We start from the raw sequence: 22841 nt of genomic DNA, 5'->3' as shown, positions 1-22841 counted from the left end.
AATATTATAATACAAATAAATCACATTATAAAACACATCATAGATATAAACAATACCATAATAAAAGACAACAACAAATAAGAAATAAAAGAAATGATAGAAATACAAAACAAGAATATTTGAAAAGACTATTTGAAGAAGAAACCAAAATACTTACACCACAAGAAATAGAAGAAATTAAGAACACTAAGATTAAAGAATACATACCATCAACAATAATGAGAAGATGGTATTTACTTGCAAGAGAAAAAACAAAAATGATTAGAATGGAAGAAGAAACGATCAGTATGACACTTGAAGAAGATGACAAACAACTAAATCAAAATGAAATAAATGATAAATACTTAAATAAGAAATATACAATGAGTATTGAAAATGATGATGAAAATGAATTTGCTGAGGAGAAGAAGAGGCTAGTAGAAGAGGAGAAGAGGTTTGCTGAGGAGAAGAAGAAGAGGCTTGCTGAGAAAGAGAGGCTAATAAAAGAGAGAAAGGAGAGGCTTGCTGAGGAAAAGAGGGACAATGAAGAGAAGAAGAGGCTTAATGAAAAAGAAAAGATGAAATTAAAAGAAGAGGAAGAAAAGAACAATGAAAAAGATAAAAGAATAGAAGAATTAAAGAAAAGAATAGAAGAGGCTATTAAAGAGAAAGAAGAAATGAAAAAAGAAATACAAAAGAAGGACCAGACCATTAATAAATTATCAAATGACATTATGTCATTAAAGAAGAAGCATGAGAAGGAGATAAACACTAAAAAACAAGAAAGTGATAGAAAATTATTCGAATTCCATGCTGAATCAGAAAGGAAAAGGTCTGAGGTAAGCAATTTATCACAACAAGTATACTTCTTGAAAGATAAATTATTTAAATTACAAAATAAAATTACACAAGAAGAAAAGAAGGAAGATGAGATAAATCACACTATATCAGACTCATCTGAAACACAAATTGTGAATGACCTCAACCCCAATGTGGTAGTAGCTGATGAAATATCATCAAGCGAAGATGATCTTCCAAAAAAAAAGAAAGTTAACGCAGAATTCAATCGAAGAGATGGGAATTCAGCATAAGAAGATCACCACATCTGATCAAGACAATCAAAAAAACGGGGGAAGCAAACAAATAGAGAAGAAGAAATTCTAACACTCTATAAATGTTTTGCACTGAAGTTATTAGAAAGAAAATTAAGAGGTCAACTTAAAGAAGAAGAAATAAAAAGATTAATACATGAATTTGATATTAAAATAGAAGATATTAATGAATATAAAGAAATAATAAAGAAAACATATAAAGAAAAAGGAATCAATTATGAATTACCTATATTTAGGTTTTCATCATGTTGAGAAGTGAGCAAAAACCAGTTTCTTCAACATGCTTTATTTCATATGAAATAATGTTTTTTTCAAACACGCTCGACTTAAATGGTTCCTCATTTAAGTTGCTGCTTGATTTATACTTTGAATTAAATGAGTATTAAAACTCTTCATTGTTTATGTGTTATTATTAGAAGAATATATCCATAACCACTATGAGACTATGGCCTATCTTCTTTATCATCGACACCAATTAAAGAATCCCTTTTTCTTGATAACACACCATGTACTCAGCCCAAATCTATCGTTGATAAATGTGTTGCGTCCTAATTAATAATAATACTACCACCATAATAGTTTAATAGTCTCATATCAAAATAATTAATAATCCTTAATAAATAATAATAAATAATAATAAATAATAATAAATAATAAATAGTAATAAATAATAATCCTTATAAATAATAATCCTTATAAATAATAATCCTTATAAATAATGCCTCCATAATAATCAGTCATAATAAAAAAATAACCATCTAGTATTGGGTGGTGCATTACCTCACCAAGGCACGTCATAACCAGTCCATAACTGGGGGAATCGAAGGATGGAAATATTTTAGGGTTTTGTGTGGTGTCTCTGACGTGCTACCTTCGAATCATAATAAAGAAAACATATAAAATAAAGAATGAAATTAAAAGGGAAGTCAATAGAAGAATGGAAGAAGAATTAATAACACACCAATGGAAAGATATTGAATTAAAAGAATTAATAAAATAAATAAGAAAGAAGAAATACAAGAAGAGGAGGTAATAAGAATATTTAAAGAAGAAGATATGAAAGAACAAGAAGATGTACAATTTATTAATTATTATTACAATAAAAACAAAGTACATCAAATAATTAATATCATTAATACAAATGAAATAGTAATCAACACATTAGATGATTACTACCATTATATTAAAACTATAACCTCCACTATTAACATAATTATTAATAACAATCAAGAAAGAAGTGGAAGGAGAAGTATAGAAAGAATATTACAATCAAAATATGTAGATTAAGAGACTTGCTCCATAATAACCAGTATATGAAATTAAAAAGAATATTACATATTAAAAAATATGATATATATCACATTAAAGTAAAAACAAAGGAGCAAATAAACTATTACAAATACCTCCAAAGAATGAAAAGAATAGAAATAGAAGTAAGAAAGAATAATTGGAAAAGAATTAGATGGAATTATAAAATGATAAAATATGGAAAGAGACAACTTCCAAATAAGCCTAAAGAAGATGAATATCCAGATAATATTACTACAATTAATTTCTGGAAAGGAATCTATGAAAACAACACCAATATAGATTTCCTGAATATTAATTTATATGACATATTAATTGAAAATATAATTAATAATAGAAGGTGCGTAATCACTCTAGATGAATTAAATCATGCAATAAAATTCATTGCTAATTGGAAAGCACATGGAATTGATAAAATACAAGGCTTCTGGATTAAATATTTAGAACAACCAAACAATTTCTTATTAAAATTATTTAATGAATGGTTGTATAATCCTACTAACATCCCTCTTCAATTTATCCAATGAAGGACAATACTAATATACAAGAAATGAAATAAATTATATAAACTAAATTACAGACCAATAACTTGTTTAAACTGTCTGTTAAAAGTATACACATCATTATTAAAGATGAAGATAGAAAGCCAACTGATGCTAAATCCAATTGAAAAACAATTATCACAAAATCAAATTGGATGTAAAAAATATACATATGCATCAAAAGAAGGATTATTATACAATACTATAATCCAACAGTTATTAATTAAGGCTAAATGGAAGTGGGTAGAAACATATTATGATGTCTCTAAAGCATATGATAGTATTAATCATCAATGGGTTAAACAATGTTTAATTTACTTTAACATCCCATTAGTTGTAATTAAAAGTATATTATATATATTAAATAATACACAACTCCAATTATATTATAATCAACAAAATGTAGGTATAATTAATGTAGAAAGAGGAATAATACAAGGTGATAGTTTATCTCCATTATTATTTGTATTATCTATTGTTATATTATCTAAATAATTAGATAAACAAATTAATAAGTTATCTATTAAAATGAATGGAGAAGAAAAACAAGTAAAGTTAAACCACATATTATATATTGACGATTTAAAGATAATAACTAACAGCCTCGAAGAAATGGAAAAAGCCCTCAAATTAACAAAAGAAATATTTAATGCAATAGGACTAAAAATAAATGTAGAAAAGAGTGGGATAATGACTAATATCAATAGTCAGATAAATGGAGAATTAGCTGAATTACCAAGAGTAACTAATGATAACCCTTATAAATATCTTGGTATTGAAATAGGAGATAAAATAAATATTAATAAATATTGTACATGATTATTAAATGATGTATCTTCTATTCTATCATCATTAAATAATATGAAATATAGCAGCATCAATACAATAAGAAAGATTAATAGCGATATAATCTCAAAATTAAGATATGGATTCTGTATTGTCCCATGGAAACTTGGTGAGTTGGAGAATATAGATAAACAAATAAGAAAGGCATTGATACAACTCCAACTATACAGTAGAAACATCCCTAAAATTAGATTATATGTTACAATAAATGAATTAGGAATGGGATTAATGTCAGCACGAGATGAATGTGGTAAGGAATTATTAAGAATATATTTAAAATATAAATATCAAATACAGAAATAGGAGAAATGATAGAGGCAGTAAAAGAGAATCCAAATGGAATAATTAAAAGAATGAAGAGGGCATTTGGTAAGAAGATTAATTTCAATGAATTAATGAATGTAATACAATTAAACGAAAGAAAACATGATGTAAGCAAAGTATTTGAATGGGTAACAAATAAATTAAATGAAAGATATTTAAATGATTGGAAAGAAAAGAAATGTAGTGAATATATAAGAAATGTAAATTGTATATTTAATAATAAGAAATTAACAGTAGCCACATGGAGGTCATTAAATATAAAAAGAAATGCATTCCTCCAAGTAGTAAAGATGCAAGAAGGAGTAACTATGACAGGAAGTATTAAATCTAAAATACTCAATTGTGATGCTTTAAAATATTGTAAACATTGTCCTAATACAATTGCATCTATTAGCCACATTTTGTTAGGATGTCCTGTAATGAAGAAGAATCAAATATCAAAACACGATTATGTATGTAAACAAATATATAAACATATATTAATTACCCATTTTAATGAATTTGATGAAATAGACTTTAATGCCCCTCCTAAGTGTATTAATAATAATGAAATGGTTATAACTTACAATAAAGATTTATTGGTTAGTGACCATTCGTTCAATGCTAGAAGACCAGATATATATTATCAAAATGTCAAAGAAAAAAAAGGATATATTATCGATGTCGCCATATGTCAAGATAGAAATATAGAGTTAAATTATATTTACAAAATAAATAAATACAAAGAATTACAAGAGAAGCTAAGACAAAGTAGAGAATTAACTTATGTAGAAATAATACCTGTAATATTATCAATCAATGGGTTGATACATAAAGAATCAGTAAGAAGATTAAAAACACTAAAATTACAAATCAACTTCCCCAAAATACTACGAACAATCATTATTAAAAACATGAAAGACTTAATGTTCTACACATTCAACACTGGCAACACATTAGAAGAGGAACCTTCTAATGCGAGTATGTTAGAAGTGAACTCTATGGTAGAAATAGAGCATATTGAAGAAACTGAAACAATCACTTCTCAATATGAAGAAAATCCAATTATGGATATATCTATTAATTGATATTTTTTTTTTTTTTTGATGGATATTAAATTTCTTCTTTATTTTCTTATTTTAAGAGAATAATCCTTTTATCAATGCAGGATATACAACAAATTTTGTTGCCATGGCTATTGAGTAATACCATAGAGTCTTGTAAAGAAAATCAAACAAGACATATTCAAGTTCAAAGAAAAGAAAGAACTTCAATAGCAATAAAATGCATAATAATTATGATAAAAGAAATAACAAGAAAATAGTGAATAGAAAAAGAAGAACACAAAGAAAAACAAATAAAAAACAAGGCAAGTATAATGATAATAAACATTATACAAACAAGAAACCTAAATGGTTGACAACAAAAGAAATTCAAAAGAAAATTAAAAGAATAACAAGAAAATGGGAAAAAGGAGAATACGAAGAATTACTTAAAAAGTATGAAGGTAAAGAAATGGTATAATATTCTCCAAGAAGTATATTCAATAAGAAAGAAGAAAACACTAGAGAAAATCAAAGAAGAATTCAAAGAGAAAACAAAAGATTGGACAAGTGAAGATATTAAAAGAATCGAAGAATGAATCAAAAACAAAAATCGAAACAAAGAAATGAATGATAGATGTAAATCTGCAAGAATAATAAATGAAAAAGAAAATAAAAGGAAAACACAAGATAAAGAAGAGAAAAAGGAAGAAGAAGGCAACAAAGAAGAAATTAACACACTTCAAAATAAAATTAAAGAATTAGAAGAAACTATTAAAGAACTTCAAACAAAAAAGAACGAATAAGAACGAACCATCTCAAATGAAATGATTCAAAAAACACGAGAAACAGTCAGGAAAGAGTTTGAAGAAGAAATAAAAAAGATTCAAACACAAATGAACAATATTTAAACTACATGTAATGAAATAAGAAAAGAAAACTCTAAATTAAAAGAGGAAAATAATACATTACAAGGAAAAATGAATGAAGCAAATGGTAGAAGGAACATTGAATTAGGAGGTAAGGATGAAACCATCTTCACACTCCGAGCTATCTATGAGAAGATGAAGAAAGAGAAGGACGAAGTCCTTAAAGGTGGTGAGCTGGAGAAGAAGAGGGCTGATGAGCTGGAGAAGAGTGCTGAGCTGCTAGTGAAGAAAATAAGAGATAAAGAAAACCAAATCTCTGTATATCAAAAAAGTGTGATTCAAAACTATGAGATTGAAGAAATAACAAGAAAAGAATTAGACCATACACAAAGAGAAAATGAAGAACAAAAACAATTAATATCAAACCAACAAGAAAGTATCGAAAATTTTTTATCCCAGAAGGAACTGGAGAAGAAGAAAACAATGACTCTAGTAATAAATACACAACAAATACTGAGAACATCATCATCTGGGACAATACAAATGAACAAAACTACCCCTATGAAAAAGACAATTCTGGAAATAGAAGAAGAAGAGAGCAAACATTGAGTATCAAAAAACAAGATGATAATCAATCAAGAAGAGAAGAAAACACAACAAATCAAACAAATAGAATTTTAATTGATGTGTTGTATTGTTTTGCAATTAATTTGTTAAATAAGAAATTAAATAAGAAAATAAGATGGGAACAAATAGAAAGCATAATAAAAATAATAAATATTAATGTAAAGAATGAGAAAGAATACATTAATAATATTAAATTATCACATAAAATAAAAGAAACAACTAAAAGATATATTAAAATGAAATGAACTCAATCATAGAAGGGAAAGTAGAATGTAATCCAATAATAAAAAATAATCATAAAAAATAACTCTACTGATATTGATGATGAATATCTTAACTCTATCATCATTCAAGTTAAATAAATGAAAATAGATAAATGTGTAAATATTAATTACTACTGGAGAAGGAAAGAATCAGATAAATTAATAAGAGAAATTAATAACAAATGGATATGGTCAGGAAGCAGAATAGAAAATCTGCAAGAAGATATGAAAATGATTTCAATGTGTATGCATTACTATCTCTAAAATAAATTTAAATGAGATAAATTTGATGAAATAAAAGAAGTCATAAAGAAAATAAATAGATTAGAAGATCTAGTCAAGGGAAGGAAATGGTACAGAATAAAATACATCATGAGATTAAAGGAACAAGATGCAGATGAAATTAAAATTAAATCACAAGAAAGAATAAAGTACATAAAATATATGATGACGATGATTAAAGAAAGAATTAAATTTAATAAGAATGAAATTGTCAGAATCAATACAAATAAAATTATGTTTGATTCTAATAACAAAATTAAAATAAAGAAGAAACACAAAATGAAATATACCCAAATAACGATATTACTTTAGAATATTGGAAATCGTTATATGAAACACAGGTGATATTAAATAAGGAATTGGAAATTCTATCACAACAGAGCATACTCTATAGAAATGCTAGAGAACGGTTCAGGGACGGGATTAGTCTCGTGTGAGTTAGGAACAATAAACCAATTCTATTAACAATTAACTAATTGTTTTTTATTATTTATTTTATAACTTTTATCTTATTTTCAATTAATACATTTCTTATCAGCAAAAGTCCAAACCCACCATATTTTATAAATTCATAAAACTTTGAAGAATTAGAAAATATATCTTTAAACAAGAAGGTATTGTTTTTTTCTTAACAATTATTTCTCAATACAAATCAGTTCTGGTTACAACCACCTTTCTAAACAAAGTAAAAAAAACAGAAGAATTAATTTTTCAACATAAAAGAATCACCATCTTTTAATACAGGAAAAGTACTTATTAGTGCCTCTTGACTCCTCTTTGTCAGTGTTGTATTTAAAGAGTCTTGCACCCCACACTTTCCTTTTATAATATACTTCCCATATGGGTCAATGATTGCACTTTCACCTACATAATGAGAGTCTTCATCGTTTGGTAAACAATTTGGTAAAGAACCACAATTATTAGCAGCAAGAACAAAGCACTGATTCTCTATTGCTCTTGCTTTTGTTAATATTTTCCAATGTGCTCGATTTAACAGACTCCAACAACCAACAATAATTAAAATATCATAATGATTTTCTAATGTATTTCTGAGCCATACAGGAAATCGTAAATCATAACACACAGCCAATAGGATATTCCATCCTTTATAGTGTACAATACATTTCTTTAAACCATTGCTAAACTCTAAACCTTCTCCTCCCATTTGATATAAATGACGTTTATCATACCAAACACATTCTTCAGATGGATAAATAAAATACATTCTATTATAAATTCTTTCACCATCTTTAATAGTAATCGATCCAGTAATAGCGCATTTCCTTGTTTTGGCAATTGTTTTCATCCATTGAAGTGTTGGACTTGATGAATGGTCTTCAGCAACAAGATGAGCCTTAGGTTGAAAACCAGTATTAAAAGTTTCAGGTAAAACAAACAAGTCGATGTCATTAGAAGAATGGTCAATGATTGACTGTATTTGTTTTAAATTTTCAATTTTATTCCAAAATAATGTAAAGGGTTGAATAACACAAACATTTAAAGACATTAATAAGAGTAATAATAAATTTAATAGATTAAAGAATGTTTTTCATATTAATCCAATTAATTTAATAAAATTAATACGAGAAAAATTTAAAACCCCCAAAGAACAAAATAAAACAATTGATATTAAGCAGTATCAAGCTCAGTTCCAAAAGAAAAACGATATCTAAGATTAATTCTTCTAATTAATCTAAAACGTTCTCTCTTTGGTAACACTTGTAATATTTCTCTCATTTTTTGTAATAATCTCGGTTCTAATTCTTTAGCTCTTCTACACATCTCTTTTAATTCTTTTATTCGTTGTTGTTGAACCATACGATCCATAACACTTCTTCCTAATTTTGGTTTAATTTGAAATTCATTGTCCAAAGCTATTAATGCTAATCTTTCAACTTCTTCAACTTGTTTCAATTTTTGGTCAAGTGCTTTAATAGCTGTTTCTACTCGTTGAATAGTTGGTGAAACAGTAGGAGTGGCAAATAATGGATCTCCTCCAGATAAATCAATTTGAGCATAAACCATTGAAAATGTCAAGAACAACACAACAAAGGCATTTACCATGTTTAATTAAAAAATAATATTTTAATAGTTTGTTTCAAATATTTTCTTTAATTTTTAATTTTTAGATTTTCTTTTTTTATTGTTTTGATTTTTATTTTCGTTATTTATAACATAAAACTATTACTTTATTACTTGTTAATAATACACTGATGTTGTTGTGGTGTAAATAAACAAAAGTAGATAGCGTAATAAGGCATTAGGCTGTTTGTCATAAGTAATCATAATTGTCACTAAAACTAAAACGAAAAGAAAAATAAAGAAAAAACCCTATTTTTTTTTAATAATTTTGTTAATATCTTCAAAGTAATAATGAGTGCTCTTTCATTGCGTATTAATGCAAAAGATGGACGAGCACGGCAGTGCACGTTGACACTTCCTCATGGAGAAGTGGAAACTCCAGTATTTATGCCAGTAGGGACAAAAGCAAGTGTAAAATCATTAACATATGAACAAGTAAAAGAAATGGGATGTCAAATATTATTAGCAAACACTTATCACATGTTTCTTCATCCAGGAGTTGATGTACTAAAGAAAGCTGGAGGGTTACATCAATTTGCTAAATGGGATGGAAATATATTAACAGACTCTGGAGGATTTCAAATGGTATCATTATCTGACACAATGACAGTCAATGAACAAGGAGTTATTTTCCAATCAATTGTAGATCATAAACCAATCAATTTACCACCTGAAGAATCTATTCATATACAACAAGCAATAGGGTCAGATATTATGATGCAATTAGATGATGTAGTTTCTTCATTAACAACTGGCCCTAGAGTAGAAGAGGCAATGGAAAGAAGTGTAAGATGGTTAGCACGATGTAAAAATGAATATCTTAAAACAAAAGAAAAACAAAATTTATTTGGTATTATTCAAGGAGGACTTCAACAAAATTTAAGAGAACGATGTCTTGAAGGTATGGTTAAAGTAGATACTCCAGGATATGCTATTGGTGGATTATCTGGAGGAGAAGCAAAAGATGATTTTTGGAGGATGGTTGATATTTCTGCACAAGGATTACCAGAAAATAAACCAAGATATCTTATGGGAGTTGGGTATCCAGTTGAAATGTTATTATGTGTATTATTTGGAGTTGATATGTTTGATTGTGTTTATCCAACAAGAACTGCAAGATTTGGAACAGCATTTAGTGATGATGGATTAGTAACATTAAAGATTAATAAATATAAAGATGATTTTAATGTTATTGATGAATCATGTGATTGTTTATGTTGTAAAAAAGGAAATGGATTAACAAAATCAGCTCTTCATTTTATGTTCACAAATGGAGCTATTGATGGTACACCAGTAGCACAATATTTAACTCACCACAACATATCATATCTCTTTAATTTAATGAGGAAGTATAGAGTGGCAATTAGAGAAGGTAAATCAAAAATATTTGCTCGTGATTATATTATTAGATTTTATGGAGGAAAAGAGCATGTTCCCCAATGGATTATTGATGCATTAACAAAAGCTGATGTAGAGTTTGAATAAAAAGAAATCACAAGAAAAATATAAGAAGAGAAAGATATTAAAAACTTTTAATAAGTTTAATTTTTTATTATTTTAGTGAAAAATTTATTCACAAAAAGAAAAAATAAAAATAAACATCTTGTTATTTATATTGAAATGAGTTTGACAACTACTTTATCTGCAGAACAATGGCAACATGATCATTTTATTGTTCATACAAGTAAAGCTGGTTATTTAGCTCAAAGTATTAGTGCAGTACTTGGATATCCAATTATTCCAATTATCCATAAAAAGTTTAGTGATGGAGAATGTTATTATAGAATTGCTATTCCTGAAAGAACTTCATTAGTTGGAAGAGATGTAGTTGTTGTAAGTTCTATTGTTGATGATCAGGAATTACTTGAGGTAGTTAGAATTGGAGGAGAATTAGCAGAACTTGGAACAAAAAGAAGAATTTTTGTGATTCCATATCTTATGTATTCTACTATGGAACGAGCAGTTCATCCTGGAGAAGTTGTTACATGTAAATCTACAGTAAGAATGTTATGTGGTATACCATCTTCTGGGTTAGGAAATTTATTTATGTTAATGGATCTTCATACATCAGGTATTATTCATTATTTTGAAGGTACAGTTCAGGCAATGGAATTATATGCTGAAAGTACTCTTGAACAAGCAATTGCTGAGAATATTGATTTTAGTGAACCAGTAATTTTTGGTTCAGCAGACCTTGGAAGACCTTTATGGGTAGAAACTTTTGCTAATCATTTTGGAGTTGGAATTGCCTTTATTAGAAAAAGTAGATCCTTTGAAGATACTCATGTTATTGGTGAGCCTATTGGAGATGTTAAAGGAAAACATATTGTTATTTATGATGATTTGACTAGATCAGCTGGATCACTGATTAAAGCTTGTAATGCCTATTTAGATAATGGGGCTGTTAAAGTAACTGCAGTTGTTACTCATTTATCATTGATTGATGATGACGTTGTACAAAAAGTTATTGATTCAAGAATTGATCGAGTAATTGCTACTAATAGTAATGTTAGGTCTCAAATGGATGCAGTTAAAAAAAGTAAGAAGTTTATTATTTGTGATATTTCTCCAGTGTTTGCTAAACAGATTAGAGCATGTTTAAACAACAATAATGACTAATTGTCATTTATTTTATTTCTTCTTTTTTTTTTTACTTTAAAAAAAATTCAAAAATTTATTGAATGAGTAACGAACACCTCATTCGTCAATTAGAAAGTGAAATACAAAAATTAAAGAAACGAGTTGAAGAAATGGAGTTAATACAAGAATTTCCTTCAGCCATTAACGCTTTTAAATATATAATTCAAATACCGAATATTGATGATAGGAAAGTTAAACAACTTATTCAACTCTATGAAAAACAGTTTAATGAAAAAGATATTTTATTAGCGAATAAATTTAAAAAACAATTAACAGGGAAAATAGAAGAATATAATGAATTAATTAAAAATAAAGAAGTTAAAGGAATTGTATTAAGTGTTATTTCACAAGAACGTAAAGAAGAACAAAAAGTTATAGAAAAAGTAATAGAACTATTTAATTCAAATAAAATTAATGAATTACGTAAAGATGAAATTCTTCAATATTTTGATCAATGTTTAATAGAAATAGAAGTACTTAAAAAAGAGTTAGGAAGTAATCAAAAAGGAATTAGAAATGAAATACCCAAACCAGTTCGTGTTATTTCACATTCACCATCATTTGAAAATTTTAATTCATTGTCAACATCAAAAAGTCCAAAAATAAATAATTATGGAGAAATAGCTAAAATTATTGAAAATACATTTAAAATAAATAGTGATCCTATTATAATTTTAATGAACACTATTCATATGAATAAAATGAACTTTCTTACTGAAAATTATTCATCATTAGAAAAGATTACAAAAGAAGGATTAGTTAATATTATTAAAGGAAATGAAAATGTTATGATATTTTTCTTTTTAAAAAGAAATATTATTGTTGGTATTTATTTTATTACTCCTCTTCAACCTGATAAACAAATTAAAGAAAATGATCAATTTTTATTATTTATTATTGAAGATTCAACAATTACTTTTTGTCATCAAAAAAAAGAACAAGGAACTTTAATTAGATTAGGAAAAGAAGATAATGATTTTAATGATTCTTGGATTGAAATAGAAAATGGTTTTAAATTATATCAAGAAAAATCTGGAACTGTTTTTACTATTCCTAAATTAATACTTTCTTTTGAAGAAAACTATATGAATGAATTTGTTGTTCAAAAAAAATCAATTCTTTTTCCAAATACAAAATATGAATTAAATAAAATTGCTGCTTTAAAATGGTTTAATTAACAATTATTTTCTATTTTATAATTTTTTAGTTTTTTAATTTTGTTTATTTTGATTTATAAAAATCTGATTAATAAAATAATAAATAATATTATAATTTAACAATAAATGATAATTTTATAAATTTATAAAATTAGTTTCAATCTTAAAAATATTTGAAGATGGTCATTAAAAGTAGAGGTCTTCATGAAGCTATTGCTAAAGTAACAGATAGAAATGCACCAAATGGTGCATGGGTAATTGCAGAAGTTATTGGGATGGGAGAACGATTTGATTTATATGATGAAGGAGAGGGAGTAGAATCTTTTAAGGCAGCATTACCTGAAGATAATGTTTGCTTTTGTTTAATTTCATTGAGAATGACATATGAAGGTGTCCCTAATATTGCACGAGTTGTTTTTGTTCATTGGAAAGGAAGTAAGTGTAAAGGAATGAAAGTTGTTCGTTCAAACCAATTAACTCAAATGGCATGGGATGTTCTTCAACCTCATCATGGTCAATTAGAAGTTCTTTCAGCAGATGAGATCACAGAAGAAGTTCTTTTGGGAAAATTAGATCCAAAAGGAGGTTCTCATGTAATCGGTTAATTTTTTACTTTTTTTCAGATTTTTCTTCTATTTTGTTAGTTTTTTTTTGTATATTAATTTTATTCAAATAAATTTAATAATATAGAAACTAGTTATTTTGTGGAAGAGTTATATTCATATCTCTTGGAAAGAAAGAAAAATAGATTATAAAGGATTAAATGATACTTATTGAAATTATAATAATACTATTTTACTATTTTCAGCAACATTTTTATAAAAAGTATTTGATAATTGTTGAAATTGAATTATAAAATGTTTGAATAGTATAAAAATATTAAATATTTATTCTGAAAAAAATCTTGCAACTTTTTTATTGTTTTTTTGTTTAAATGAAAGATTTTTTCAATTAAAAGTAAAAAATCTTTACAATTTTGTTCGTATTACTCATCAAATAAATGATAAAATTAAATTGTATTATTTATTTTTAGGAAATAGATGTAAAAAAATGATTGGAAAAAAAAAACAATTAAAAAAAAAAAAAGAATTAATGTAATTTCCTAAATATTTAAAGGTATTAAATATAAATTATATTTCAATATGAAAATTAAACGATATTTAGATTTATATTTAGTAAAAATAATTATTTTCTTATTAATTATAAATATAATAAATAAAATTATAATAAATAATATTAATATTTTCAGTTCGTAGAGTTGTATGACATGACATTATAAATCATTAAAATACTATCAATTTTTTATCCAGAAGAGAATAAAAACATGAGAAAAAAGATTTTTTCTAAATTTCTATAGAATTAAAAGGATGAACTATTAAAAAGTTAGTTTAATGAGCTTTGCAACAAGTAGTATTTTATCTGAACCAATTCAATTTCAAAGAAAAAAAGAAGGCTTTCAAAAGACCCAAAACGAAAATCAAAAATTCTCATGTGTATCACACTCTTCATTAGGACCAATGACACCTAAGAAAAAACCAGGATCCTTACTTCATTACCAACACAAATTCAATACTACTGTTTATTGTAATCCAATAACTTCTAAGAAGGACAAAACAACTAAAGAAAATAATTATCCAGCTGATTTAGATGATGAAGACCTTGAAATTTTAGATATTTTATTAGCTATTGACTCAAAAGAAAGTGAAGATACATATTTAGATGATTATGAACGCTGTAAAAATCCAGGTATGTGCCTATCATTATTTTCATTTAGTCATTAACTGTAAATAAATTTGTATCACTACCTTATTCTATTTTTTGTTTATTAATTTAATAAAAAAATAAATGGATCGTTTCTAAACACAAGTGAAATAATATCGTTATTTGCTTACTAAAGTAACTATAATTCGATGTTCTATTTTGGATAATTATTTTCTTAAATGGTTTTTTTGATTGAACAAAGGTGCAATTGAATTTGTAAATTTATCACTTGATGTAATTTAAATGTTGTTTTATATAACAAAATAGTTATTTTTATTATAATTCTTTTTTGGTTTTTTTAATGTCAATTAGTTAAATATTGTTATTTGAGAAAACAATGACTAGAGAGACAATATTTTTGTATATATTATTGTACTACAAATGGCTGTGTGTTTATCAACTAGTTGATAAATTTTTTCTAGTAATATTAATATAAATAAGAAATTATTAATACAAATAAAATAAGATAAAAGTAATAATATAATAAAGTGATAAATAATATTATTGTTATATTTTATTTTTCTAAAAATTCAATGAAATAGTATTTGATAATAAAATGAAAGGTTTAATATTAGATTGTCTAATTTTATTGTTTTTAATGGAACACTAATCCAATTTTTAATTACTTAATAAAACAATATTTATTTTTAAATAAAGTGAATTAGAGATTTAACTTCTCAAAGTAACAGTAATACAGAGATAATTAAGAAATTAGACTAACAGAGTGAAAAAGTTTAAAGATAGTATAGAAGAATAAAACTAACATATTAATATCAATTTTCTAGCTAATTCTTAAAGAAAATAAAAACTCTACTTTATAAATAAAAGAGAAATACAAATAAAAATAATAAAAATAATATTTAAGATAAATAAATTAATGAATTAAAAATGTTAAAGATTTAAAGACTTCAAAACATTTAAAGAAGCTTTTTCAGTAAGATTTTTCCATTCATGAACATATGATAAATTTGGAATAGAAAACATTAATTCTGTAATATCAATTTGACCAGCATTTGATTCTAATATAGTAATAATAGTACTAATCGTATCAAAGTTTCCATCATTTGATAATATTCTTAAATATTTCCATCTTCCTTCTTTTGCATTATAACAACATTCAAGCACTGCATTTTCATCAACATTATATTTAGTTTTATCAGCTTCTAATAAACAAAGATCACGACTATCAAAATTAACTTGTTGTAAATAAACAATGGAAGTATTATAATAAGATTTACAACATAAAGATACTTTGCGAGAGTTTCTATAAAACTGTTCTTGAATTCCTAATTTACAAGTAATTGTATCATTAAATTGCCATTTAAAGAAATAATTATTTGTAAAAGGAATATACTTTGAATTTGGATAAAATAAAAATCCTTCAGTCAAATGGAATCTTTTTCCATCAATAAAAGTAATTCCATACTTTGTTTTTTTCATAACTTCAAATAGTTTATTAATTAATTTAATTTCAAGAAATGGTTTTGTGTTTAAAATGAATATAATTTCATCATCTGGAATATTATTTTTTGAAATTTCTTCTCTAAATTTTAAAATAATTTCTTTTCCTAAAATTTGAAGTCTTTCAGTAAATAAATAATTAGTCGTAACTGTATTATTATAAATTAAAATGTCATTACATAAAAATGTTGGTTTTTTTGTTTGAATATTTTCTATCATTTCTCCATCAATAATTGTTAATCCTTCTTTATAAATATTTGTAATTAATGGATATTGAACACTAAATACATTCATTTCTTCATCAATTAATAATACTTCATTATTATCAAACATTAAAAAATATTTTTTTCCTTTAGACTTTTCACAAACTAAATATTGTGGTGCTGTTTTATCATGAAATTTAATATTATGAAGTATTTTATAATGTTGTCTACTAATAAAGATTGGTTTTGTTCCTGGAAATTTTGGATCTGTTGGTAATTCATATCCAAATACTTTAAAGATTTTTTCAAGATATTGTCTACTTAATTCTGATGGTATTTGTTGAATATCTATTTGTTCAATTCCATTGGTTTCTACATTATTAATATCTTTAATTGTATTATAAATATCACTACATATCTTATGAATTAATACTTCATCATTTGTTTTATTAATTCTAATTCTTAAACAATGTTCAATTGTTTTATTTACCCATTCTTTTCCTTCTTTTTGATATTTACTGATTTCTTCTGCAATAATTGTATATTCAGAATGTTCATAATATTTTTGTTTACTTATTGTCTTTAAATTCATTGCACTTTTTGCTTCTTCTTCATCAATTTCTTTAATGTATAATCCAAATTTAATATTCAAATCAAATACTAAACCACTGTCAATTCTTTCTTCTTCAAGTATTTCAAATACGTTCATATCTTGTGTGTTCTCATCAATCCATATCTCTCTAACTTTGCTTTTTCTAATCTCCTTTATTTCTTCTCTAGCCTCTTTTTCATACGTTAGTATTTCATAAAATCGTCTTGTAATGCCTTCAATAAACTCTTCTCCATCTTCTATTTCTTATTTCTTTTCTTCATTTTTCCTTTTTCTTTAAAACAAACTTTTTCTTCCAAACTCAATTTCAACAAAATCTGGTTGTTGTTCAAACCCTTCAATAACTTTTTCTTCAAACACTTCAAAATAACTTCGTTTTGGTTCTAATCTGAAATTCTCTAGTACTTCCATTCTTTTTCCTTTTTATGTTTTTCTTAGTTGATTAAATTTGAAATAAAAAAAAAGAAAAAAAGAAAGAGAAAAAAGAAAAACAAATTTCAAATTAAAACAAAGATATTTTTGATTTTTTTAATTAATTTATCTTTTAATATATATGTAATTCATCTTTTAATTTGTCATCTAATGTATTGTGCACATCTCACAACAACCAACTGAATCAGAAAAGATGAATAACAGAAATCTCAACAAAAGAGACAAAACAAAATAAAAGAAAAACAAAAATATGAATATTTCATCAAAAAATCAAATTAAATTTATCAATCTAACACTGACAATATTCTTACTCATAACACATTCACTTTTAATACAATCTGATTCAACACATCAAAAACTCCAAAAAATCTTTCCCCACTTCATTAAATCTATTAAATTGAAACCTTATGTCATTGACTCAACTATTCTTAACAAACTCTATTTAATTTCATGTTCAATACGCATACAAGCTCTAAAAGATGACCAGAGCCTCATTAAAATTATAATGCGTGAATCTGACAATCAATAATTTTATGTTTAATTAAATGATTGTTTAGTTTATGTCCATAAGGTCTATGAACAACAAAATAAAATAGAAACCTATTTATGATTTATTACATAAAATGATTCTTTTATTACAAGATTTAAAAAAAGTATAATAGTTTTCATTTATGTTTAATTTATTAATTTAAGATAACTTCAATCTACAAATACTTATTTTGTTTGTAACTTCAATAAACATGATAATGGCATATACTCAAAACAAAGTAGGTATGAACGTATTAAGAAAACAATAAAAATTTGGTGGTATTAATATTTTATTAATTTAAATCGTTAATAACTCAAATTTAATTATAACAGAGATAAATTTAATAAATTTAAATTTTTATAATGATATTGTTAATGATATGAATAAATATAAGTTGAATAAAAAAAAAAGAAATTAAAGAAAAAATACTACCTGAATAAAAATTATAATATAATTGAGATTCATTATTGTATTTTTCTTTATTCAATACTGATACTTACAGCTTTAACTTACACTTTTATTATAAGTAAAATATTTTAATAATTAATTTTTTTTTGTTTTTTTTTATTCATAAAGACAATAAAATGAATTAAGGTTAATAAAAAGCTTATTTGAATTATTTATTTTTTATTTATTAATTTATAGCGTTTATTCTATATTGTTATTAGAATACACAAACCTTGTATATTCTATTGTTAAATAATTTATAAAAAGGTACTCGAAGTTATTAAAAATATTTCATTAATATATTTCATTCTTAAAAGGTTTTTAAACAATTTACACTGAATTACTTAAACTAACTCTCATATCAATAAATGAATACATTTAAACTATTGACAATATCCAATAAGAAGTAATATACAAAATGAAAATTAGTTCATTTTATAAATATAATTTTCTTTTATCTTTGAGTATCTTCTTTTTGTTATTAAATAAGACTATTAAAAATACAACAAGAATAAAAGAGAACTATCAACACAAGTGCTGTAAATTATAGTCTTTGGTTGAGAATAAGTAGTAAATGAATAACATTTTTATAATGTATTTAACATAAATGCCTACAACAATTTATTTGATGTCTATAAATCTAGGAATGTTTGTGGTATTGTTTATTTAAATTAAATGAACGAATAATAATAATGAAGTTATATAAAATAACAAAACACTAAATTTCATATTAAGCATTTTAATTAAAAATAATAATTATTATAAGTGTAAGATAATAATATTGATAAAGAAACTACAAGTTACTAATTTAAGAAATCGAAAATAATAAAAAAACTACAGTAATATCTAGATAATTAACGATTACAAAAACTAATAAATTTATGAATGACCAAAAGAAGTGTTATAAATTAGTGATTTAAATTAGCCCATAAGAAGAAGTCATAAACGTATATCCAAATAAGAATAATAAAGTAAAGTTAACAAATAAAATAATAACTATATTAACCAGATGAATAGTGACAATCTTTATGAGAATTTACTAAATACATAAGCTCAGAGTCAATCAAAAGACAGTTAAAAGAAATAATAAATTGAAGAAAGAGTATGAAGAAATGAAATAATAAATCTTAAAATAGTAATTAAAGTATAGATAAAAAATACATTTAAACTAATATAAAATTCAATCATTGATAAAACTCATTTAAGATAAAAGAATTATTAACCAAATAATAATAACTTAATTAAAAATATAAAGTACAGGAATTATAAAAAAAATGAAGATTATATGATATAAACTGAAGAAAATGAAAAATAAATTTAGAAAAGTTAGAGGTCTTTGAAAATAACCAAAAAGAATAAACCAAAAAATGAATGAATACTATCAACTAAATGTATTTATCAAATTCAATAAATATTATTAATCTTCATAACTGTTGTGAAATAGAATTGATATAATAAAATAGATAAAAGAATGAGAAAGTCTTTAAAATAACCACAAATATTTTCTCACTGATTAAAAGGTATATTTCTTAACTTATAATACAATAAACTTTTAACAAATAATTAAAAAAAATACTTAAAAAAAAAGGAAAGAGGTAGTACTTTCTAGTTTATGATTGTTTAAAGTATATTTACTTGTATAATACAATTAATAAACAAGAATAAAAAAGAATCAACAATTTCGATAAAATAACAATAGAAATAAAATAGAGAAATAATAAATTAAATAATAATAATTATAAAAATAAATTGTTATTAGAAATAGTTAAGAATAATAATAATTCTTTCAATAAAATTATATTAAAATATTATAATTTATAAAAAATTAAAAAAAGTATTAAAATAAAACTAAATAACCCTTTGGGAGGAGGATGAAGGAATACTATATCACTGCCAGATGTACTGACAAAGCTCACAACCCAAATGAAATCTTCAGATCAAGAGTTTTTGCTCCAAACTATGTAGTTGCTAAATCCAAATTCTGGATGATGTTAAAGAAACAACATAAAGTTAAGAAGATTAATGCTGAACTTCTTCAATGTCAACCAATTTTTGAAAAGAATCCAACTGTTGTTAAGAACTATCAAATCTTCTTGAGATATGTTTCTGCTGGTGGAATTCATAACATTACCAAACAATATAGAGACGTTACTAGAGTTGGTGCTGTTAGACAAATGTATAATGACCTTGCATCACAATACAGAACAAGACAAGATAAAATTCAATTAATTAGTATTACTACTGTTGGAGATAAAGCTGTTAAGAATCCAGTTCTTCATCAATTCGTTGGACATCACGTTAAATTCCCAATGGTACATTGTAAACCAGTTATTGCATCAAAGAGATTTAATCTCCCAATTAAAGCTGGTAAATTGACTACAAAGCTTTGCTAAATTACGTCTTCTATTTTTGAATATTTTGGTTTTCTTATTGAAAGAAGGAAGAAATTTTTTTAATCATAAGTTATAATAAAATTTACTATAAAAATAGAATGAAAGATAAAAAATAAAAAAATTTAAGAAAGTAAAGTTGTTGCTCATACCATGGGAATATTTCACAAATTAGGATGGATCCAGCATGAAGGCAAATCCATTTATTGTATTGACGTTAATCAAGATAAGACAAAAATAATCACTGGTGGGGGTGATGGATATGTTAAAGTATGGAATTCAAAAGCATTAAGTGATATTTCAGCACAACCAAAACTTTTTTCAAGTATTTCTATTGATGAGAAAAGTGTTAATTGTTGCAGATATTCATTTGACGGAGAACTAATAGCTGCAGCAAGTGCAACAGGGAAAGTTGGTATTTTCCGACTTATCCGTGTATCAAATGATCCAATTTATGATGAAAAAGGAAATGCCTCATTTGAAGAATATGAGTTGGTTGATGGTTTTGATTTTGGTAGTGAAGTCATAGACATAAGCTGGTCTCCTAAAGGGGAACGTTTGGCTGTTGTTACTTTAAATGGAAATGTTATAATTTGGACACTTTTTGATGAGGCACATACAACAAAAACATTAGATAAAAATCATCAATACGCTCAAGGAGTTTCATGGGATCCTCTGGGTCAATATATTGCAATTCAACATTCAAATAATTTTGAGTTATGGAAAGTTAATCCGTATCAAAAAATAAAAGAATTTCCAATAAAGACTTCAGACGTACTGAAGCATTGGAGAAGACCTTCATGGAGTGATGATGGTTCAATGGTTGTTGGATATAACACATCAAGAAATCTTCCTTGTCTAATGGTTTTGAAAAGACACTCACTTGACCAAATGATTTTATTAACAGGAAAGGGAAGAGGTCGGTGTGCAGTAAGGATATGTTCAAGAGGGTATCATCTTTCAGATGAAAAGAAAACTAAAGTTTATAAATTGATCATGGCGGTTGGGGATGACAAAGTTTGTTTTTGGACAACAAAAGGAACTGGTAGAGGACTTGATGAAATTCGTGGAGGAACTATTGGAAAATATGAAGATTGTGTATGGGTTAACAAAATGGCTATCATAGTTGGAACAGAAGGGACTGTAGATATTATTGAACTGAATGAACAAGAAGGTGAAGGTGAATTACTTACTCAGAACCAACAAAATACATTACTCTATAAGCAAGAAGAGTTAATGAGAGAAACAAAAACTAATAGAATACAACCTCCACCTGATATTGAAAGTGACTATCCTTTAATAAAACGGACATTACAAATCAAGAAAAGACAAAATGGAGATCATATTCTCCTTCAAGTAGAACCTGTTGGGATATCTGATGAATTAATTTGTTTTAATGAAAAGTCTAACACTGTCGAATGGAAAACACTACTTCAGGATAAAATTAAATTTCTTAAAAGTAGTGGAAAAAGAACAGTTATAGTATTGAAGAATAATAATATTGTAATGATAGACAATAGATGTGGTTCTATTAAAGTTCCTCTTAAGGTCCCTCTTAAGGTTCAAAATGAAGGATTTTATAATTTGTTCTTTTCAAAGAAATATGTATGTTTGTTGAAAGGGAAAGATACAGTTCTTATTTTAGATAAACATTTAGAATTTGTTCAAGAAATCAATATTTCGGATGTTCTTGGAAGGACTGATAAAAGAAAAATTATAAATTTGCAATACTATAATGAAAGCAATTGTTTATTAATCCAATTTGAAGAAAAAGTTGAGTTCATACTAAGAGAAAATCATGAAGTTATTATGATTCGAAAAGACATGAAAAATTTAACAGAAGAAGAAATTATTTCAGAGTTAGAGTGCAGTCTTTTAACATTACCCATGGTCTGGAATGAAAACAGATTTAAAAAAACTATTGAGATGTACGTTTCAATAATTCAAAAAAACTC

At 25.2% G+C, this 22841-nt stretch overlaps 10 protein-coding genes across 10 annotated transcripts in view, besides 37 other annotated features; 7 read left to right on the top strand and 3 right to left on the bottom strand.

The window, feature by feature from the left end:
* Window positions 1-554: a repeat region.
* Window positions 524-1295: a repeat region.
* Window positions 1296-1766: a repeat region.
* Window positions 1716-1971: a repeat region.
* Window positions 1972-5185: a repeat region.
* Window positions 5186-5240: 55 nt separating this feature from the next.
* Window positions 5241-7541: a repeat region.
* A 38-nt stretch (window positions 7542-7579) lies between these two features.
* Window positions 7580-7661: a repeat region.
* Window positions 7588-7659: a repeat region.
* Window positions 7662-7877: 216 nt separating the features above from the next.
* Window positions 7878-8681, bottom strand: EDI_019150 (uncharacterized protein; the record flags this gene model as incomplete). The annotated part of the gene is made up of 1 exon (XM_001735374.1): window positions 7878-8681. The coding sequence occupies one exon, from the start codon at window positions 8679-8681 to the stop codon at window positions 7878-7880; it is 804 nt and encodes a 267-aa protein (XP_001735426.1).
* Window positions 8682-8690: 9 nt separating this feature from the next.
* Window positions 8691-8757: a sequence feature (AT_rich).
* Window positions 8758-8803: 46 nt separating this feature from the next.
* Window positions 8804-9238, bottom strand: EDI_019140 (uncharacterized protein; the record flags this gene model as incomplete). Its single annotated transcript, XM_001735373.1, has 1 exon — window positions 8804-9238. One exon carries the CDS (start codon window positions 9236-9238, stop codon window positions 8804-8806), a length of 435 nt encoding a protein of 144 aa, XP_001735425.1.
* Window position 9239: 1 nt separating this feature from the next.
* Window positions 9240-9265: a sequence feature (AT_rich).
* An 11-nt stretch (window positions 9266-9276) lies between these two features.
* Window positions 9277-9346: a microsatellite.
* A 160-nt stretch (window positions 9347-9506) lies between these two features.
* Window positions 9507-9534: a sequence feature (AT_rich).
* Window positions 9535-9547: 13 nt separating this feature from the next.
* On the top strand, window positions 9548-10741 carry EDI_019130 (queuine tRNA-ribosyltransferase, putative; the record flags this gene model as incomplete). Its single annotated transcript, XM_001735372.1, has 1 exon — window positions 9548-10741. The coding sequence occupies one exon, from the start codon at window positions 9548-9550 to the stop codon at window positions 10739-10741; it is 1194 nt and encodes a 397-aa protein (XP_001735424.1).
* Window positions 10742-10775: 34 nt separating this feature from the next.
* Window positions 10776-10855: a sequence feature (AT_rich).
* A 21-nt stretch (window positions 10856-10876) lies between these two features.
* Window positions 10877-11875, top strand: EDI_019120 (ribose-phosphate pyrophosphokinase, putative; the record flags this gene model as incomplete). Its single annotated transcript, XM_001735371.1, has 1 exon — window positions 10877-11875. One exon carries the CDS (start codon window positions 10877-10879, stop codon window positions 11873-11875), a length of 999 nt encoding a protein of 332 aa, XP_001735423.1.
* Window positions 11876-11880: 5 nt separating this feature from the next.
* Window positions 11881-11935: a sequence feature (AT_rich).
* Window positions 11936-11937: 2 nt separating this feature from the next.
* Window positions 11938-13074, top strand: EDI_019110 (uncharacterized protein; the record flags this gene model as incomplete). The annotated part of the gene is made up of 1 exon (XM_001735370.1): window positions 11938-13074. The coding sequence occupies one exon, from the start codon at window positions 11938-11940 to the stop codon at window positions 13072-13074; it is 1137 nt and encodes a 378-aa protein (XP_001735422.1).
* Window positions 13066-13207: a sequence feature (AT_rich).
* Window positions 13208-13232: 25 nt separating this feature from the next.
* On the top strand, window positions 13233-13658 carry EDI_019100 (uncharacterized protein; the record flags this gene model as incomplete). Its single annotated transcript, XM_001735369.1, has 1 exon — window positions 13233-13658. The coding sequence occupies one exon, from the start codon at window positions 13233-13235 to the stop codon at window positions 13656-13658; it is 426 nt and encodes a 141-aa protein (XP_001735421.1).
* A 39-nt stretch (window positions 13659-13697) lies between these two features.
* Window positions 13698-13742: a sequence feature (AT_rich).
* Window positions 13743-13865: 123 nt separating this feature from the next.
* Window positions 13866-13945: a sequence feature (AT_rich).
* Window positions 13946-14047: 102 nt separating this feature from the next.
* Window positions 14048-14299: a sequence feature (AT_rich).
* Window positions 14300-14444: 145 nt separating this feature from the next.
* On the top strand, window positions 14445-14834 carry EDI_019090 (uncharacterized protein; the record flags this gene model as incomplete). Its single annotated transcript, XM_001735368.1, has 1 exon — window positions 14445-14834. One exon carries the CDS (start codon window positions 14445-14447, stop codon window positions 14832-14834), a length of 390 nt encoding a protein of 129 aa, XP_001735420.1.
* A 31-nt stretch (window positions 14835-14865) lies between these two features.
* Window positions 14866-14900: a sequence feature (AT_rich).
* Window positions 14901-15063: 163 nt separating this feature from the next.
* Window positions 15064-15098: a sequence feature (AT_rich).
* A 135-nt stretch (window positions 15099-15233) lies between these two features.
* Window positions 15234-15318: a microsatellite.
* Window positions 15319-15427: 109 nt separating this feature from the next.
* Window positions 15428-15470: a sequence feature (AT_rich).
* Window positions 15471-15630: 160 nt separating this feature from the next.
* Window positions 15631-15704: a microsatellite.
* A 1-nt stretch (window position 15705) lies between these two features.
* Window positions 15706-17499, bottom strand: EDI_019080 (mRNA-capping enzyme subunit alpha, putative; the record flags this gene model as incomplete). The annotated part of the gene is made up of 2 exons (XM_001735367.1): window positions 15706-17327; window positions 17376-17499. 2 exons carry the CDS (start codon window positions 17497-17499, stop codon window positions 15706-15708), a joined length of 1746 nt encoding a protein of 581 aa, XP_001735419.1.
* Window positions 17315-17365: a microsatellite.
* A 40-nt stretch (window positions 17500-17539) lies between the features above and the next one.
* Window positions 17540-17583: a microsatellite.
* An 18-nt stretch (window positions 17584-17601) lies between these two features.
* Window positions 17602-17643: a sequence feature (AT_rich).
* Window positions 17644-18162: 519 nt separating this feature from the next.
* Window positions 18163-18212: a sequence feature (AT_rich).
* Window positions 18213-18328: 116 nt separating this feature from the next.
* Window positions 18329-18477: a sequence feature (AT_rich).
* Window positions 18478-18484: 7 nt separating this feature from the next.
* Window positions 18485-18505: a sequence feature (AT_rich).
* A 59-nt stretch (window positions 18506-18564) lies between these two features.
* Window positions 18565-18693: a sequence feature (AT_rich).
* Window positions 18694-18773: 80 nt separating this feature from the next.
* Window positions 18774-18801: a sequence feature (AT_rich).
* Window positions 18802-19232: 431 nt separating this feature from the next.
* Window positions 19233-19261: a sequence feature (AT_rich).
* Window positions 19262-19611: 350 nt separating this feature from the next.
* Window positions 19612-19750: a sequence feature (AT_rich).
* A 280-nt stretch (window positions 19751-20030) lies between these two features.
* Window positions 20031-20083: a sequence feature (AT_rich).
* Window positions 20084-20182: 99 nt separating this feature from the next.
* Window positions 20183-20245: a microsatellite.
* Window positions 20246-20266: 21 nt separating this feature from the next.
* Window positions 20267-20352: a sequence feature (AT_rich).
* A 15-nt stretch (window positions 20353-20367) lies between these two features.
* Window positions 20368-20889, top strand: EDI_019070 (60S ribosomal protein L18A, putative; the record flags this gene model as incomplete). Its single annotated transcript, XM_001735366.1, has 1 exon — window positions 20368-20889. The coding sequence occupies one exon, from the start codon at window positions 20368-20370 to the stop codon at window positions 20887-20889; it is 522 nt and encodes a 173-aa protein (XP_001735418.1).
* Window positions 20890-20940: 51 nt separating this feature from the next.
* Window positions 20941-21015: a sequence feature (AT_rich).
* Window positions 21016-21039: 24 nt separating this feature from the next.
* EDI_018960 (uncharacterized protein) overlaps window positions 21040-22841 on the top strand; it is a gene marked incomplete at both ends in the record, with an annotated part of 2028 nt that continues 226 nt past the window's right edge. The window contains one exon of the mRNA XM_001733242.1: window positions 21040-22841. This exon is cut by the window's right edge and continues 226 nt beyond it. Coding sequence (XP_001733294.1) covers window positions 21040-22841 — 1802 coding nt within the window.

This window comes from Entamoeba dispar, genomic scaffold (genome assembly GCF_000209125.1).
Source record: "Entamoeba dispar SAW760 scf_1105229459093 genomic scaffold, whole genome shotgun sequence".
NCBI lineage: Eukaryota > Evosea > Mastigamoebida > Endamoebidae > Entamoeba > Entamoeba dispar.
Note: the sequence above shows the minus strand (reverse complement) of the source record. Positions and strands in the feature narration are given on the sequence as shown.